This window comes from Acomys minous (genome assembly GCF_964271855.1).
Source record: "Acomys minous genome assembly, chromosome: 5".
In the NCBI taxonomy this organism is placed as follows: Eukaryota; Metazoa; Chordata; class Mammalia; order Rodentia; family Muridae; genus Acomys; species Acomys minous.
Window position 1 is genome coordinate 26,494,854 of NC_140494.1, and position 19,587 is coordinate 26,514,440.

At 46.7% G+C, this 19,587-nt stretch overlaps 1 protein-coding gene across 18 annotated transcripts in view; it reads right to left on the minus strand.

Annotated features, from left to right (window-relative positions):
- SVIL (supervillin) overlaps positions 1–19,587 on the minus strand; it is a 201,622-nt gene that overhangs the window by 20,276 nt on the left and 161,759 nt on the right. For 13 of the 18 annotated variants that reach the window (XM_084782155.1, XM_084782171.1, XM_084782157.1 and 10 more), the window contains 10 exons: positions 18,504–18,581; positions 13,402–13,549; positions 9,610–9,699; positions 9,439–9,525; positions 7,109–7,286; positions 5,353–5,525; positions 3,946–4,101; positions 2,393–2,529; positions 1,705–1,852; positions 1,443–1,588 (listed from right to left, as the gene is read on the minus strand). In XM_084782155.1, the coding sequence (XP_084638281.1) occupies positions 1,443–1,588; positions 1,705–1,852; positions 2,393–2,529; positions 3,946–4,101; positions 5,353–5,525; positions 7,109–7,286; positions 9,439–9,525; positions 9,610–9,699; positions 13,402–13,549; positions 18,504–18,581 (1,341 nt within the window). The remainder of the gene's footprint in view (positions 1–1,442; positions 1,589–1,704; positions 1,853–2,392; positions 2,530–3,945; positions 4,102–5,352; positions 5,526–7,108; positions 7,287–9,438; positions 9,526–9,609; positions 9,700–13,401; positions 13,550–18,503; positions 18,582–19,587) is intronic. The other 5 variants (XM_084782162.1, XM_084782170.1, XM_084782163.1 and 2 more) reach the window with 1 other exon arrangement.

Genomic DNA, 19,587 nt, shown 5'->3' on the forward strand with positions numbered 1-19,587 from the left:
CTAAATTCTGTTTTAACTCTCAACTACGGTCCATTTCATTTCTTCTTAAAATTATTTTTCTGTGACTTTTATTCCTATTTAAATATATATAAAATACCATCATTAAATATATCATTATATATTTGAATGTATCCATAAGGTGTACAGTGGGACTCTGGGATACAGATGGGTACTAAGGTGATTGTACCAGCGCAGTGACTGACACAACCGTCCCTTTGGCTGCTGCTCACTCCTGCCTTCTGCTGTCTAAGAGGCAGGAGCAGGTAAGATCTCTACATTTGCAGGGTCCCCAGCAGCAGCAGCTGATTCGCTGTAGCTGCATGCTGAGTAACATACCAAGAGTCATTCCACATATAGGTGAGATCACACAATACTTTTCTTTCTATGTATGACTTATTTTACTTATCCTGTAAGCCCTAGGGGTTACTTCCTTTATATTTACTAAAAGTTTAAAAATTACATTTACTCTGTGTATGTGTGTGAAGTGTAAATGAAAGGTCTGAAGTCAAAAGTCAGAATGGCCGGAAGGGGCAAGAAAAGAAACTATGGGATGGAGAGGGGGGCTCAGTGGTGAACAACATTTACTGCTCTTCTAGAGGACCCAGGTTCAATCCCCAGAACCCACATGGGGGCTCACAGTGGTCTGTAACTCCAGTACCAGAGGATCTGATGTCCTCCTCTGACCCTGTGGGCAGTGCATGTATCTCGTATGGACACGTGCATGCAAGCAACACACCCATACACATAAAAATAAAGTTAAAAAAAGAAAATTCTGTGACTTCTAGAAGACCATCATTCATTTATTCATCATTTATTTACTTATTGGTGTGTGTGTGTGTGTGTGTGTGTGTGTGTATGTGTGTGTGTGCGCGTGTGGTGTTCATGTAAACCCAAGAAAGTCAGAGAATGATTCAAAGGAGCTGGTTTTTTCCATCCACCATGTGGGGCCTGGGAACTGAACTCAAGTTTAAAGGGTTGGCAGCGAGGTCTGTACTCACCGAGCCATTGTGCTGGCCCTGAATTCTAATATGCCTCTACTCAGTGGAGTATACATGCCTTGTTGTGTCTTCCCCTTTCCTCTCAGAAATAATGACAGGTAACGACATTGTAAATACATGCAGTTAGTGCATAGTTATTATAGTGAGTGACACAAAAAATACCTGACAAATCTGTACGTTATATTAATTATATGTAATTACATATACCTACATTAATCATTCCTGAAACTTTAGGGCTAACTAAAATTTACTTTAATCTTATGTAACTCAAGACATAAACTATTTTGCATAGTTTCACACCCTCTTCTGCAAAGTATTTTAGATGGCGGTGATGGTTTGAAATAGCAAGTAAGCATCCTTTAGCAGGTGCCCTGTGTGATAATCAGTATGGGACCAGTGACCACTCCCGCCCAGGCCAGAGTGCTCCATCCTTGGAGCTGGTACCTCTTTGGACTGCAGCAGGGAGCACTTCGGAATCTTCCCCCAGTAGTCATCATCGGGAACAAGCTTGTCGTCTGTCAGGCGGTAGACACAGTTTGTCTCTATGATGGCCGTCTCGTAGAGCTCATCTTCCTTTGGGTCTCCGGCAGCTTCAGGGTAACACAGGACATTAGGAAGTAGTTAGCTTCAGAGGACCAGGTAAGGAGTGGGGCTGGGGAGACAGGATGTTCAAGCCTCATCACCCCAAAATATGGCAAACTCTTACACTGGTAACTGGTCTGGCCACCCAGGAGCTTCCAGAAGTCTTTGGCTGCGTGAGTATGCGTGTTAATTCCTTCCTCAATGGTCTGGATATACGTAGCTCTACAACCAAGCTCCCTCTTTGTCTGAATTAACGTTGCGAGTTCCGATGCCTGCAAAAGAAAAAGACAGCACAAGCTGGGAGGCGAGATCATTGTGGTCTGCACCAAGGGGCACGCGCTGCCACCAGAGGAGAATGAATGCATGGGGTAGGAGTCAGGCACAGGGTGGTGGACATCGCTCGTCTCTCGGCCAAGAAGATGTAATTGTGTGGGAGCAGATGTATCAAGTCATTGGAGCAATGACACTCAGCATGAACTTCAACAGAGAACTCATGGGCTTTGGACACTATCCCGGGGCTTCCCCTATGGGATTCCCTTGAGAAGGCCACACTGGCATGTCACACATGTATCAGTGCCCAGGAGTCAGCTTTAGACCCTGACCTTTCAACCTGGAGATGCAGGTCACAGACCTCCACTTTAGCACATCATGGAAGCCTCTTCAGAGACACGGGCAAAGAAAACGCTACCTGCCCCTTCCTCCTTCAATGAGACCCAGGGTATCTGAGAAGCCTGGCATGGGGCCAGCTAGTAGAAAACCCATCTTGTATAAAGGACACAGTCACAGAAGCATCTTAGCATTTGGGTACCCACCTTTGCCTTCTCGATGACATTGGAGAACTCTCCTACCCACAGGAAGCAGAACTGAGGAGAGAGCAGGAGGAAGCAGTCCCCACTGTTGAGCGAGGAGGCTCGAGGCTCCACCAGTCTCGTCTGGACGTGTCTTCTTCCTGCGGATAAGCCCGAGAATCCTTTTAGCACTGTGCAGACGCCCGTGATGGACACATCGCAGCCACACACCTCCCATTCGAAAGACTCCTGACTATCAGCCTAAGTTCCCAGGACCCACGGGACGTGGAAGTTAACACATTAACACGGACCACGTGACAGCAACAGCAGCTGGCGTTGCCCTAAGGTCTTTGTGCTTCTTAGGTGCGGCCCCCAAGCCTTGGATTTCTGCATGTCTGTGGATGTAGTGAGGTTCTCCCATCTTGGGAGAGTGGCAAGGACACTCTGCCCCCTCTTTCACACTCATGCTGCCCTTTGTCCACACAGCCTACTTTCCGTGCTTAACACTTAGCCGTGCTGCAGGGCCTGGCCTGCCTCCCCACAGGATCGCCTTCCACAGGTGCTGTTACTCACAGACCAGCTGGGTGGGATCAGCCTGGAGGGAAAGCACTGCCTTGTGGCACCTTCAACCCCCTTCTAAGAGACTCACTGGAGCTGGAGCAGTCTGTGACTACATTCCTACTATCATCTCCACATCAGAGCTCCTCGCCCACCTTTTGTGCGTGCGTTGTATGCACAAGTGCATGCAGCTGTGTGTACACATGCATGGGTATGTGGGGGGTCGGACGAGGACTCTAGTAGTTTTCTTCCCTTGAGATTGAACCTGAAGCTTGCCATCATACCTAGACTGTGCGGCTGGCATGCTCCTGGGATCTACCTGTCTCGGACCTACAATGCTGTGCTTACAGGCACACCCACCCACCTGTGGTGTTTATGTGGGCATCAGGGATTCAAGCAGGGGTTCTCAATGAGCCTGGGCCCCCACCCACCACCCATCTTTTAAATACACCTTTAGGGATGGAGCCAACCTCCCTCACCACCTTAGCTTCCTGCTGTTGTTCCAAGTCTCATGTGTTGTAGACAAAGGGCAGGAGAGCGGAACCCGGGACGGGCGAGGCTAGTCTACTCCTGCCTTGCCTTCATTCTTTCCCAGGGATGCGTTTCCTTACTCCGGCTGCCATGGGTCATGGCTTATCCCAGTAGGGAGAGCTGAGAAGGGCATGCAGACCCATGCTAGAGCCTTAGGGCACATCTGCTAAAGTGCATGGTGGTGTTGGCGTATGGTCTATTGGGCCAGAGGAAACAGGAACAGATGCTGAGTCCAACCTGGTTCCTACTCCTTAGCCACTTCTGTGTCCTCATCCCCAAACTCTTAGAAATCCCATGCGCAGAACACTGCTGGCCTCGTGGACCCTGATGCCACAGTGATGGAGGCAGTGTAGCGCCTAGTAAGGGAGGCCCAGAGAGAATGCCTGCCCCACTTCACAGGCGACAAGAGGGTAGATGCAGAGAGTCCTATAGTGGCCAGACAGAAACCACAGGCTGCTGCACTTTCTCTAGACCACGCCGAAGAATACCTTTAATCTGCAGCAGCATGAGCTTCTTGTAGGGCACAGCGCTGTTGTTGGAGCTCTGCTCTGTCAGGTTGACGCTCCGCAGGCTGATGTTGCTGAAGTTCTCCCGGCTGGCTAGGCCTGCCAGAGTCACCTCCGAGAAGTTGGAATTGGACGACACTGGGAAGGAGGTGGGGCAGGAGGCTCAGTGGAACGCTGATGTTTGCAACCACAGGGGACTCCTAGTTGGGGCTCAAGTCTGAGGAGCTTAATCAACGCTTGATAACCGTGTACAGAATTCAGTGCAGTGTGGAACACATCAACTGCTGGTGACAAGTGTCACAGAACCCTGCAGGAGGCCAAGTCAGGGACACGGACCAGAACCACCCACCCAGCCTACAGCCAGCTGCTAAGCTCACTGCATTAAATTCTACCAAGAGCGCCCACAATCCCTGACCCGTTAGAGATGTCGGGAAGCATTTTAGACAAGGTCCTCATGGGTAGAAAGGTGACGCCCTGCAGGGGTGATTTAGCTCATTTCAGGGGGGCAAAGTGACTAATTACATGGTATTTTGAGGTCCTCTGCCCTCAGACCAAAGGCTGTAGTCACAAGAGCCCGGGTTTTTAGTGTGGACCAATTGCACAAGCCACACCCTGAAACTTTCCTCCTTTCCTTCCTTAATTTTGGAGATAAGGTCTTACTATGTAGTCCAGGCTAGCCTGGAACTTGGGGCTCTCCTGTGTTTATATCAAGTGCTATAAATTGCAGGCATGTACCACCACTAAATACCCTTAAAACAAAACAAAAACCTTTGTCAAATTGATTCATGAATGCTAAAAGGAAAATAAAAGAGTACAGAAAAAAACAGTAATAATTAAGTATCAAGATTACGGATACTATTACCACCATGAAAATCCCTATTTGACAGTAGTGGAACCCACATTCTGGGCCAGATAAAAGCTGAGATGTGTAGCTCAGGGTCAGGGTACAGGAAGGGAGCAACCTCACTCTCCAGTCCAAGTGCCCTCACCCTCGCCCATCCAACCCAACCCCATACGGCCCCAACACCTCTCTCAGAACAATCTGAAAGCATTGGTTTAAAAGGCCGGAAAGACGTGATTTTGGACACCACAGGAAATCTAAAACTTTTTTTTTTAAACTAAGACTCAGTGGAGAATTGCTGTGCTTGGGTTTCCCAGAGCCTAAAACTGGTGGAGTTAGGAAATCCAGAAGCACTTCCATCTCAAGACCCAATTCAGCAAAACGGCAAATTTTAAACAGCAACTTAGTGAGAAATCTTTTAATTCGAGGCCAGCATGCATGTGCGTGAGTGGGTGCTTCTCTGAGTGGCCCCCACAAGGCAAACCAGAGGGAAATAACAGGTTATCAGTGCTCAGACCCGGAAGCGAGCGGTTGCTCCCCACGCTCACTCTTTTCCACTTTCATCCGCTTGGATTCCATGAAGGCGACGTTGAGCCTTTGCTCTGTGTATTCCTGAAGGAGGTCGTCTCTTGCCGCCAGCAGTTTGAGAGGGTTCTTGGAAGCCTGGACTCGGCGCTTGGGCCTGACGGAGCGTTTATGTTCTGCCACGGAAGATGTCAACCTGCCGGCAAAGCAGATGTGGCCCAGCCTGTCACCTCATCTTGTGGGTCTTGGACAATAGACTCCATTATTTTTACTTCCCGATTTCATCTGGGTTAGAGCGCCTGTGACCCTCTGCACACACATGCTGCTGTCAAGGTCAAAGTCACAGGGACTCAGCAGATGGCCACTGAATCCTCTTTGTTCCAGACTAAATTTTTTCTTCACATATAGCTTTTTTTTTTCTGCACAGAGTTAATCCCTCCACAGCTGGGATTAACTCAACCTGCCAACTCCCTGAGGAAAATCACCACACTTATGAAGAATATACTAGAATAAAATAGGCCTTCAGCATCATCTCTGGTCCCCAAGATTGTCCCAAGTCTGGGTAGAGAAGCCTGGGGAAGTGTGTCAATGATGAGCTCTCCCAGCAGATCTCCTGTGGTGATGCACAACTGTCAAGTGTTTAGGTCTTTGTGCCAGGAAGCATTCTTTGTATACCACCACTGTTTGTGTGAGCACACACACACACATTTGTTTAAACTGCTACATATCACAACTATATACAGCACCCTCACCACAACAGCTGGATGCGGAGAAGGTGAATTGCGCAGATTGAAATGTGCTGAGCAGTACATTGCATCAGTAGTTTACGGAGCCTTTACCCTCGGTAAACTGACCCTCGGAAGCCACGGCTGCTCTGATCATTGTAGAGGGAAGATCGGAGATGTGCAGTGGGCAGCTTGCTCGGACAAGTGCCCCTACTTCTGGTGGTGTTACATGGGGCTTCCTCTGGGGGCTCAGCTCACCCCACTGGTTGACGGGCATCATCGGTCCCCTTGACTACATGGATGGTTGAGGGATGGGCGCATGTCCCAGGCTGGAACACCGAAGCCTGGACTCTGAGGATCTACTGAGAAGTGAGTCTGGGTCGACTGAGCAGCATGTCTATTTGGCGCTAGAGGTGGTTCTTACTTTATGGTTGCAGTCTGACCAAGAGAGAAGCCAGCATATGGGAAGACAGCCTTAAGACAGACCGTGCTGCAACTGGCGCTGTACACTCAGTGTGCGCCTGAGTTTGAACTAGAATCCTCCCCAACCTTATTTTTTTTTTCTGATCTCAGTTCAACATAAGTATTTATCTGGCATCTGCCACAGAGGGAATCTTAACACCTAATCATCTCTTATAATGGTCCCCTCAGAGAAAACTCATGGACATGCGAAATTTATACATTGCTGGAAGCAAAGGACCTATAGTTCCTGATTTTGTAACTAATAGTGCTGCCCTGAACTCATTATCATCCGAATATCCAGGTATGAGTAAGTTCAGTGGTGTCCAGTGGGACACTGGTGGGGCGATGCCAAGTGGTGATACTATGAGACACCACAAAGCAGTGTTTGCGTGATGTGCAAGCCAGCCACACCCTTCAAGGCAGCACACACATCCAGGGCACAGGCAGTAGACCTGCAAGTATGGTAGGATGACCATGCACACCCTCTCTGCCTGAGGCAACATGCATCTTGCTCTAGAGCAAATACCTATGGTAGAAGTTTCTGGCGACAGGACTCGGGGAGCATTATGAAAGGGGCCATTCTGAAACTCACTTGGGAGCATAAGGGTCGAAAATGACATCAAAGTCCTCCTCCAGCTCCACAGGACCTCTGGGTATACTGTGGTCCACGCTGCGGTAGAATTTGGCAAAAGTCTCGTCGTCATCCAACTTCATCACCTCCTTCACAGATTTGCCGGTGACCGTGAGAACCGTTTCCTGCATCCCAGCAACTATCAATAGTGGAGCAGAAACACCATGGGCTTTAGAGAGACAGTTACTGCAGCCTTTCCTTGCAACACTTTAAGTTCCCGGAATTCCTAGAGTGGGGACAGCACCACAGTGAGGTTCGAAGCCCCTTTTCTGTGTACCCCCACACCCCAGCACGCTCTACTCCTCACACAGGTATCTCACCTGCTCAGTGGTAGTCAGGAGAGGAAGCAGGCTGACCTTGCCCTCACTGGCACACAAGGCTTTGTGAACCTGCCCCATTTGTACTAAAGGGGAGCTAACCTTAGCCATGTCATGTTTCTGCAACCTTTCTCTGCAACAACCTAGGATGCACTTGGGACTTCCTTGGGAAGAGCACACAGCTTATGGTGCAATTCCTCATCCTGCGGTTACAGTGCAAAAGTGGGTGTGCACAGCAGGTCAACAAAAGGACATAGCTGTGTTCCAATAAAACTTTATTTCCAAGAGCAGGTAAAACACTGGGGTGGTCATGGCCACTGCCTGCTGACCACAGGCCAGATCACTGTTACTCCATTGTGTTGGCTAGCTCAATTTGATACAGGCTAGAGTCATTTGAGAAAAGAGGGTTATCAGTTGAGAAAAAGCCCCAACTAGATGGGCCTGTGGGATTGTGGCTGATGTGGAAGGCTCCCACCTGCTGTGGGCGGGGCCATCCCCAGGCAGGTCGTTGGTGCCATGAGAAATCAGGCTGAACAAGGCAGGAGGAACATGACAAGAAGTAGTGTTTTTCTCCATGACCTTCACATCTGTCCTACCTCTAGGTTCCAGCCTTGCTTGGGTTCTTTCCCTAATTCCCCTGGATGATGGACTACCAGGTGTAACATTAAAACAACAAAACAAGACAAAGAAGACAAACAAACAAAACCCAACCCTCTCCTCTCCAAGTTACTTTTGGTTATGGTATTTATCAAAGCCACAGAAACCAAGACAATGTTGGAACAGATTTCATTGTTCATATAGTTTACCCAGTTAGATTAACTATTATATTATATCCTTATAGTTCTGGTTTCAGTGTTTGTGATACTTTCAGTTTTTAGGGGTCACTGTCAACAGTAAGGACTCCTAGTACCTGATACTTGATGAGAGAGAAAAGGATATTTCTGCATACTGCCTTTTGTGTCACCAATTATTATAATAAAGTACTTACTGCATTATTATCTTTTACTAAAATTTTATTTAAAAAATTATTTGGAATTATAAAACATATATTTTGCCTTAACAGAAATGATGCCTACACTTTATTTATTTATTTATTTATTTATTTATTTATCTATTTATTTTTTTGTATCCCTGTGTAGCCACGGCTGCCCTGAAACTTGCTCTGTAGACCAGGCTGGCCTCGAACTCACAGAGATCCTCTTGCCTCTGAGTCCCAAATGCTGGGATTAAAGGTGTGTGCCACCACTGCCAGGCGATGCCTACATTTCAAAGCTCATCCAAAAGTAGGTTAATTTTGTATTTGTAAAGTAAATGCTTTACAGCATAAAGGAAAAAAAAATCTTGAATTGGATGATATGCCAAGGGTTTGGAGTCAGTAACAAGTGCACTACTGGCCATCCCAAATTTACACTATTATCAAGTGATTTATTTATTTACATATTCTGCCCACAGGTATGCCTGCACACCAGAAGAGGGCACCAGATCTAATTATAGATGGTTGTGAGGCACCATGTGGGTGCCGGGACTGAACTCAGGACCTTTGGAAGAAAAAGACAGTTCTCTTAACCTCTGAGCCATCTCTCACGCCCTATAATTCCATTTTTTTGAAGAATAATAACAGATTTTTACTTGTGCATGCGTATAAATTGCTGAAAGTATACTAGAAAGGAGAAGGCTTGGCTGAAGAGAGAAAGCAGTAAGAAGTAGCATTTGGAGTGGTGGCAACGGTGGCACATGGCTGTCATCCCTGGACTTGGGGTGAAGAAACCAGTTCAAGGTTGCCCTTGGCTATGAAGCAAGGTCAAGGCTAACCTGGTCTACATGATACCACGTTTCAAAAACAGAACAACAATAGTAACAACAACAACAACAACAAAGTCAAGGAAAACAAAACCACAAAAGTTAAGTTGCAAGTTAGCACTTGGGGGATCTGAGAGACCACGGGGACGCTCCCCTCTGGCTGCTGGCACCCACCTTTGTTGTTCAGCCTCCTTAGGAAGGTTTCCAGCCTGTCCAGCTTCAGGTCTGATTCCAGCTGCATATCAGGTCTGGCTTCAATATCTAAATAAGTAGAAACCACCAGTGAGCCATCACCCCTGAGGCTCCTGTGCAGATCCCTACGTCCCTGTGGATAGGGTGACATACCTTCCAAGGGTTTGGAGACCGGGGTAGTGCCCCTTGATTTACTGCACAGAGGTGAGGAGACTGGAGTTATGGCTGTGGGTGACGCCAGACCTGCAGAACACACAAGGGACCATTTAGCATCTTCCAGATTAATGGTGGAAGGTCACAGACCCCAGTGAACCTGCACATGTCCCTACAGTGTGAGCGCGTACACAAGTATGCACAGGTCGGCCACCCAATGCAGTCACACCTAGGACTGTCCTATTGTCCTATTGCCACTGTGCACCAGGCAAGCTGACACTCCAAAAGAAACAGCGAGGACATGGGGCGACATAGCCACAGCATTGTAACTGGAGCGAGAGTAGTATACAGGCTTCCAGAATGTACTGGAATAAGTGGGAGCTCTGAAGGCCTTTTGGTGTGGCAGGGGCCACAGAGGAAAAGGCTAATTTGTACCATCTCCCACAGATGTTAGGAGTCAGCTGTCTTACCCTAGGCAGCGAGGCCCTGGGCACCAGAGTTCTCTCCAGCCTGTGCAGAGGCAAATGCCAATGTGAGCTTGTGAGCACTGTACGGAGACTAAGCCAGAGCCTGGCCCTTCCGGAGGAAAGACAGGCAAATGCAGGGTGGGGAGTGCTCGCTCAAGCAAAGGCTGAGGGACGCATGGAAAGTGACAAGGGGAATTTGAGCACTGAGAGAGCGCTCAGTTGAAATACGAAAACATAACAAAGTTTAGAGATACCAACCCCTACACAAGAAGAAGAGACTGGGGCGGGGGAATAAGTGAGGGATCTGTAAAGGACGGAATAAGCTGCTGCTGCTCTCTGTGTCTTTTGAAGTATGTGTGTGTCTCTGTGTGGTGCATGTGTACATGTGTGCGGGTATGTATGGCACATGTGTGTATGTGGTGCATGTGTGTGCATGCATGTGTGTATGTGTGTGGTGCATGTGAGTGTGTGCATGTGTGTGGTACACATGTATGTGTATGTGCATGTGCGTGGTGTGTGTATGCATGTGTGTGCATGTGCATGTGTGCATGTGTGCGTGGTTTGTGTGTATGTATGCATGTGTGTGCTGCATGTGTGTGTTTGCTGCATGTGTGTGTGCATGTGTATGTATGTGTGTGGTATGTGTGTTTATGTATGTGTGCGTGTGCATGTATGTGTGTAGTGCGAGTCTGTGTATATGCGTGTGGTGCATATGGGTGTGTGTGGTGCATGTGTGTATGTATGTGTGTGGTTTATGTGCGTGTATGCGTGTGTATGTGTGGTGCAGGTGTGTGTACATGTGCATGTGTGTGTCTGTGCGGTGCATGCGCACATATGTTTGTGTGAGTGAGTGTGTATGTGTAAGTTTAAGTGGCCATAACCCTCTTAAGTACTCTCCTAGAACAACCAGAGAACACATAAGCCACTCTCACTCACAAGGACAAAGGAGCTGCCCTGCTCCTTCCTCCTGTGAGCTGGAGAGGCAAAGAAAGCACAAAAATGCAGGGAAAAGGCAGCAGTAGGTAAGTGGCTGGAAACTTAAGTTCTGAGCAATTTCCTGCAAACACTTCTCAATATTCACTTACACGTGAACTTGCAAATATACACGCATACATTCTAAAACTCATTTCTACTACCAGGTCAGCAAACAGTTCATGTCCACGAGAAAGTAAGATTTCTTAAAATATAGTGCTGTAAGTAAAATCAGGAGTTAAAAAGATAAGACAGTCATCACTGCTGAAGGGGTGCTTGAGAGTTATCAGAAGACTCCGCTGGCCCTAAAGCCAATAAACTAGACTGCCTCAGCTGATGGTCCCAAAGCGGCTAGCAAAATCTGCTCTTCTATATGGCATGGTGAATCCAGGTACTATCGCGCCCCCTGCTGCCAGTCAGGCTACAGTGCACAAAAGGGATCCTGAAAGTGGATACTACCTTCCCAGCTAGAGGCATTATGGATTTTTCCCACAATGCAACAGGGAATATAGGGTGAAGTTTCAAAGTATTAAAACAACCAAAGCTCTCCCCACAGCTTTTTTCAGTGAATTCTAGAAGCAACAAAAACAGGATCTCCTGCCTAGGAACATTTTTACACCTTTTATCACATATGCTGTGGGTCTTCCCTTTCCCCCATTTTAGAATACTAGGGAGATCTTGTGGCTTGCCAGTTGCTACAGTATTGGAGTATAAAAGGAGAGAATGTCCAGGGGAAATCAGAAGTGTCTCAGAGCCTCCAGGAGAGAGACAACACAACCCTGCCCTGTCCTCATGTGCCACTGGAGCTGACGTGAGCGCCTCTGTGGCTGTCAGGTTGGGACAGGGACTTGTATTCTGCAGTCAACAAAAACCATATGCCAGATAATTGCAAATCAAAAAGAACTAATAGTTCAAAAATAGATGTGGTCTTTTATATTGGATTAAAAGCAAAAAAAAAAATACTATCCTCATAAAGACTCATGACTTACTAACACTGAGAAAACACACAGCTCGTGCAGGGAAATAGAAACAGAAATGTTTATTGTGGGACAGAGCCCTCTGTATCCAAGCTGGCAGTGTGGGGGCCTGGGCACAAGGGCAAAGGCACATGGGAAGAGCCCAGTTAGGACTCTTCAGATGAGCCAGTAAAATAAGTTAAAATAAAATATGGAGCAAATTTCCATTGGGAGACAAGTTAGAGCCGGCAGCTGAAGAGCTGACTGAGCCCTGGTTCACTTTCAGTTCCTGTTGCCCTTAACCCATTTGAGCCCAGACAGACCCCTGCCTCTTGTTAATATGGGGGGGGGGCGGTGAGGGGTAAGAGACTGGGCTCAAGGCTACACCTGACTGAACAGTTACATGATTCCATGAAGAAAAGCCAGGTCCTGCTTCATCCAGAGAGAAAATGGTCCTCTGAGGTCCTTGGATGATCTTAAGGTTAACATGTTTGCTTCAAAGACTTCTTCCAATAAGAGTCAAGGAAATCAGCCTGCAAGGCTTGCCCTCCCTCCCTTCCCCTCTCTTCTGCATGCATCTTTCTAATGCCTTGAGTGAATGCAAGGGTTGAGGAAAAAGAACAGTAAACTTATGAAGTGCATGGCAGAAGTGTATGTGAAACTTCCAGAACAGTAGCTTGAGAAATGGAGGTGCACGCATATGGATGACGGGAGACTATTGATAAGGGTGGCACGTCACTGGCACTCCATTTCTGGTGTCTCTGGTTCCCACGTCCCTGGTGCAGTAAGCAATCTATCTGCAGGGCATCCTTCCTCCCTGGAGTCAGAACACCTTTTAGACAGCCGTCACAGGCCTGCACGTTGTAAGGCACAGCTTACAAAGCCAGAGCCAATGGAACATAGAAACTGACTTGCAGAGAACAAGAGGGACTCCTTCATGCTAAAACCCCTCTGTTTCCAAAGGCTTCCTTGGTGGCTGTGGGATGGTGGGGAGGCCTGTCTCGATGTATGTCAGGCCATGGGAAGATGGAAACGATTTACAATGAGTTGTGGAAAATAATTGGTTAAAATTGTTTCTTTTCCTTTTCCATTTTTGGCAGAGCCGCAATTGCTTCCGAAACCTACAACTGCACTTGGTTTCCAAACAGGTGAGTTCTGAAGTAGTGACAGGCCGAGTCAGACCTCCTACACAGAAGAGGGCAGTGACTATGATGCCCGCAGCAGAAACTGCCCCACACAACCGTCAAATCCACTCACTCACACCAGTGCAGCGTGCCGCGTAAACACCAGGACCTTCGCCCTTTCTGCTGCGTTGTCACGCACCCTTCTACCTCCACAGACAAGCGTGTGCACACAGACTCGCACGCACAGACGCATGTATGCACACAGACTCTGACCTTTCTTCACCATTCTCCCTGCGACGGTGAACTGGGTGGAGTCGTTGGCAGCGCCTCGGCCCTTCGCCTTCCAGGCTTCCTCACGCACAGTGATGAGCTGCTTCCTCTCCTCAATGGTCATCTGGCACTCTCGGCTCTCTGTGACCCGCTGGGTACAAAAGGCACAGAAGGGGGAAGAGGAGGCTGATGGCACTGTAAACTTTAGCACAGCAGCATTTCCCAAGTGAAAAAAACAGGTAAAAAGACTAAGCTGCCTTGTTGTACCTGACTCCTGACACCTGGTGAGTTAACGAGGGGCGTCACCCACACGTGCTCACCAAGAACACGGTTAGTCTAGAACATTTCATCTGAGACAGCTCCCCAAGAGTGTGAGCGATGAAGAATTAGGGAAGCTGGTTAGCAAAAATGCAAATTGTAAGATTCCCCAGGACTGGGTGGGAGTTCTGGTTCAGCAGTGACATCACCTGGGGAGTTAGGTAGCCAAGGGAGCAGAGGAGGAGGAGGCCTTAGATCAGATCTGACACACCTGGGGTTTACTCTGGGGGTACACACAACCCACACAGAGAACAACAGCTCTCAGCATGTGAGTCTCTAACGTGGTGGGTGATTTCAGTGGCCAATGCCAGCTTCCCCATCATGGAGCCCCTGCCTCTTCCTTGCACATGATCTTCAGCGCATGACCAGAGTGACTTTGGTATCCTTAGTAATTTGGAAGAAGTGAAGACCTCATCCCGAAGCATGACAGCTAAATGCAATGCATGGTCCGGGTGTGGCCCAGGAGTGGGTCTAGGAAGACTCTTCCTGGGGAAAACTGACACAGTTCAAACACAGATGTGGGTTTGGTAAACACAATGGCGACATCAAGCCTCTTGTCTTGATCATTGTTATCAGTGCACCATAGGCATGGAGGAAAACACCTTCACTGCGGGAAGTACATACTGAAGTACTGAATGGAGTGGGTCTCCATGCTGCTTAAGCATCTTGCACATGGTTTAAGAAGGAAAGATAAAATTAGACGTATACAGTCAAACAGATTCATATGCACAGCCACACACATAAATACACATGCACATCCATACATATAGATACACATATCCATACAGATCCATACACACAAACACAATCACACATTCACAGACACACACACACACACACACACACACTCACGGTCACACATGAGATGAGAGAGGGCACTAGGGAAGAGGCAGGGAGAGTCAATATCAGGAAGCCTCTTATACAATGATACTTCCCGAGAAGGGTTACCTGTTGCCAATGTGACAGTTACCAACAATTAAAACAAGCCACTTAAAAGCCTTCCACTCAGGACTGACACAGTGACCCTAATCCCAAAGAATGTTTGGCTTTCGTAAGTTTACTAAATAAACTATGAGGTTTCTTATAGAAAGACACAACGGAGTCTGAGAGAATACACTTACTTGGAAATGAAGTGTCCGGAGTAAAGTTTAATTAAACCAATAGAGGAGTTGGCTAAAAATATTTCCAAACACCATTCAGAATGTCATTAAAATCGGCTCCTATCTTTATGGTGAGCCCATGGCCTCTCCAAAGAGCAGGGTGTGGTAATGCAATGTAGTTAATGACTCAGAAAAATGCTTTCCTGGAGTCAACAGCTTAGCGCTCCTGGAAACACCTAAAATGTTTTCATGGAAGATCAAAGTTTGGAGCCCTCGGATGAAGCAAGTTAACCCAAAGCTTTCGTTGTTTCGAAAGAAGAATTGCTTTTTAAAAATTTCCTTCTAAATGCAAGTATTAAACATAGAAGTTTTTCCTTCTCTAGAAGCCTTTATATAACTTGATTATTTGGCATGTTTAACTTGGGGAACCCTTAGTTGGCTCCCCTTGACCTTACACGGTTCTAGAAGAATTAATAGATATACAGTTGTATATCCCCTGAAAAATCTACCCTAATGTATGAAGCCTCTCAAAGTGTGAAAATCTGTTTGCCTGTTTCTTTCTTTTCTTTCTTTTTCTTTCTTTCTTTCTTTCTTTCTTTCTTTCTTTCTTTCTTTCTCTTTCTTTCTTTCAGTTTGAAGCTGCATTATTGTCTTGCTTTTCTGTAGTAGACTTTTCTTTTCTTGTTTAGTTCTCAGAAGCTCTGTGTCCTGCCCTGCGGTTAGCAAACGGATACTGAGTAGCCTGGAATAGTGAGAGGAGAGGCAGAGCGCAGGCAAAGGCCCAGCTCATCTGTAAGTCCTTCCTCCAAACCCAGATGCCATCAAAATGCTGGAGAGAAGCAGCGGGAATGAGAAAGAGGATGGGGGAGGCGGGGAAGGAGAAAGGGAAGCGGGTGGGAAGAGAAGAGGGCGAGCAGATGCTGCCGACGGGCTGGCGTTTCTCCCAGCGTACTGAGAAATCACAGCAATTCTTCACATTCCGTCCGCAGGGATGAGATATGGCAGGAGAGCACAGCCCAGGTATCATTAGGATTGGCAACAATTTAAGAGGCAAAATTCCTCCACAGTTAGCAAGTTTCATACGAAGAACTACTGGAAATCTGGAAACTCAGCAGCAGACCTCATAGGAACATACGCTACTAACAGAGATAAGGCCAAAGCACAAACTCCTGCGCAATGGTGAAGAATTCAGCTTTGCCTTCCCCTGAACAAGGTTTCAATCCTTGGTAGCAAGCAGTGTGAAGTGACCTGACACCGGAGACAATGATGAAGAAGCCGTGTGCTAGGAATTTAAAGTGATGCCAGTCTGGTCCTGTCACCAGTGGGGGCTTCTGATGGACGGCAGGTAGGGCAGCCCCTCCCTCCGCACAGCCGCGGGGCAGGTGGAGAAGCAGAGGGTGCGTGGTGCTGCACGGAGCCTGTGAGCTCTCAAACGCAGTCTCCTTCTCTGTACACCAGCATCATGAAACATCAAGGACACCACCACTTCTGGGGCAAAGTAACAAAGGTACCTGATCACTGAAGACCCTGATACACTAACATATAACCATGTCAGCACTTACATTTATCTGGTTAGACTGTTAAGAAGTAAAAATACATGGTTTAAAATGTTCTAAAGTTTGGGGTCATGAAACAAATTGGTCTTGATAAGTGGTACTTTTCTTTGAACTTAAAAAAGCTCAGTGATGGCTAGAGAGATGGCTCAGTGGTTAAGAGCACTGACTGCTCTTCCAGAGGACCTGAGTTCAATTCCCAGCAACCACATGGTGGCTCACGACCATCTATAATGTGATCTGATGCCCTCTTCTGGCCCGCAGGTGTACATGCAGACAGAGTGCTATATACATAATAAAAAATAAATAAAATCTTTTTTAAAAAAGCTCAGTGGGAGGTAATCCCATGTTCAACTCTATTCTCACCAATTTAATGATGTATAAATCCAAGGTAGCCTCAATAAAAATCCAAGTAGATTATTTATAAATTGAGAAACGTATCCTGAACTTGAATGTTTACGGAGAAGCAAAGCCATGGAAACTGAGGAAGAATGAAGGTGGAAGACTCAATTCTAAAGCTACAAGAATCAGGACAGTATGGCAGAGCAGAATAGAAAGCCTAGACCCATATGCCTACAGCAGGCTGAACCTTGCGAAGTAAAGGAATAAAAGCAATACAATGCAGAAAGGAATACTATTAAGGAGGCATGTGCTGGAATATTTGTATACTTGCTTATATATAAAACAAAAAACCCCACCCTATATTAGATCATATATAACTGACAAAAACTAACCCCAAGTGGCTCATAGACTTATACGTGAAATATAAAACTATAAAACTCCTAAGAGATAATCTAGTCATGAGCTTAATCACACAACACACACACACACACACACACACACACACACACACACACACAAACACATGCACAGCCTCCTCCCCTCACTCCACTACTACAATCAAACCCATGGCCTCATGCATGATACTTTCCCCAGCCTAGGCATAATCACCTTTTTGGTAGAATACTAAAGGTGTGACTTATGAAAGAACTAGTTGGCAAGCGGGTTTCACTGAGAATAATAAACTGCTCTGTGAAAGGCTCTGCCAGAAGAATGAAAAGACAAGCCACAGGATAGGAAGAAATATTTGCAAAACTCATGTAATCCAAGATACACAAAGGACTTTTAAAACTCAATGATTGGGAAACAAGTGAACAAAGCACCTGGGTACATACATCAGCAAAGAAGACACGTGGATAGAAAACACACATGTGATAATAGACTCAACAGTGAAACACTGTGAGAGACTCACATTTCAAAATGAGAGCCTATGATATATCTTTTGAAGTGGCCATAATCCGAGACACTGACATTAAATGCTATAAACATTGAGCAACACGCGTCTTCACTGGATGCTGGAGAAAAGGGAATGTCACCACTGCTGTGAGGGGCAGCGGGAAGTCTCTTATGAAATCACGCATGCTCTTACTGTAGGGCTTCTCAATCATGTCCACCAATACCTGAATAGTAAGGCTTATGTCTCAGAAAAAAAAATAGTGTTTATAGCTGCTCTACCCACAATTGCCAAAACTTGGAAACAACCAAGATGTCATCAAGTATGTGGATGGCTAAATAAGCTTGGTCCATCCGGACACATGCCTACAGCCTAGAACTGAAGGGCTATGACGGTACAAGAAGGCACAGGGCCAAGCCAATGCTCTCTGTTTCCAGCTCTAAGTGGTTGAACAAAGTTGGGTGGCTGAGAAGGGCAGTCAGTACGTTAAGGGAGGGACACCATCCTGTGAGCCAGTGTAGTGGTGGGCAGCGTCGCTCAGAGCTGAGTGCTGGGCAGGAAACCACTGCACTGAGCCAGAACAATGGCTCCGCTGGTGTTTTCTGGGCAGAGAGAGTGAGAGTGTACCTTCTCCTTATACAGGCGTCATGACCGCGAGGGGGATTCACACTGCTGAATCCACCTAGAAATTGGGAGTGAAGGGTGGGGTGTGGGTTGGCCTACTTGGAAAAACGTAAGAAAGTTAAACACACACATGACCACACACAGATACGTACAACCTCCCCTTTCTCTCCGCACACACAATGAAATGCCACAGAAAAGCTGCTTATCGCCCCAATGAAGGCTTCTCGACCACTCAGACATTGCAATGAGGCTTAACATGTGTAGGCGTTTCCTCACCTGATTGACAGAGACAAAAGACAGGTGTTTATGGGCAGCGGGCATAGCAGGAGAATAAGTAGAAGCAAATACAGGTTCCTATAGGGCAAAGCAAGAGGATTAGAGGTAAGACTGGAAGGAGGACCGAGTGTAGGAACCGGCGAGCAAGTTGGGGAGAAGAGACACAAACCACGCACTTTTCTACCAGAGTTAATTTTCTCATTGCAATGTTGGTCCTTCCTCGGAACACCCTTCCTGGGAGTGCTAGTGCTGAGTGGCACGTGTCCCACACAGCCCAGTCATGCACCTGAGCCAGGGCTGCGCGTGACTGGTAGGTTGATGGCAGATTACTGCAGTTCATATATAAGACTATAAATATATGTGTATGTACTTAGTTAGGGGTGAGGTCTGGAGTTTTAAGTACTTAACATAAAGGGTTAGTTTCTTTATGGCATTTTCATTATATGAGTTAAAAACAGTACAAGGACACAGGATCAGCTTCCATACTGGATGAAAGCTGTGTGTTGCCTAGGGATACAAAAAACAGGGACAGCGTGGGGAACCATAGGTGCTATGAAATTAGAAGACATGTTAGCTGCCATAGGGACAGTTACCTCTGCTTGGGGGAGCAGAGAGAGCCACTGCCCCTCTAAGTGACTGCGATGTACTGTCCTTCAAAGCATTTTTTTTCCATGTTTCAGATAAGGTTTCCAGAGATCTTTACAAGGAGCCAACCAAAATTACAGTCACTGTGACACTGTCTAGATGAGCTGCACTTCCTGAGATGCTCCCATGCTATTTACAACATGTTATGTGGGGTTGGGGATTTAGCTCAGTGGTAGTGCAAGGCCCTGGGTTCAGTCCTCAGCTCTGGAAAAAAAAAAATGCTACGTAGGACCACAAACTGAGCACTCAGGAATGCGTCAGCCTCCCTCTATGTGACAAGTTTTTTTCTATACTATATATATATATGTGTGTGTGTGTATATATGTGAAAATACATATATATGTATATGTATGTATATACATATTGGATGCACATATACATATACACACATATAGGTATACATATACATATATATAATAAACATGTGAGTTCTACCACT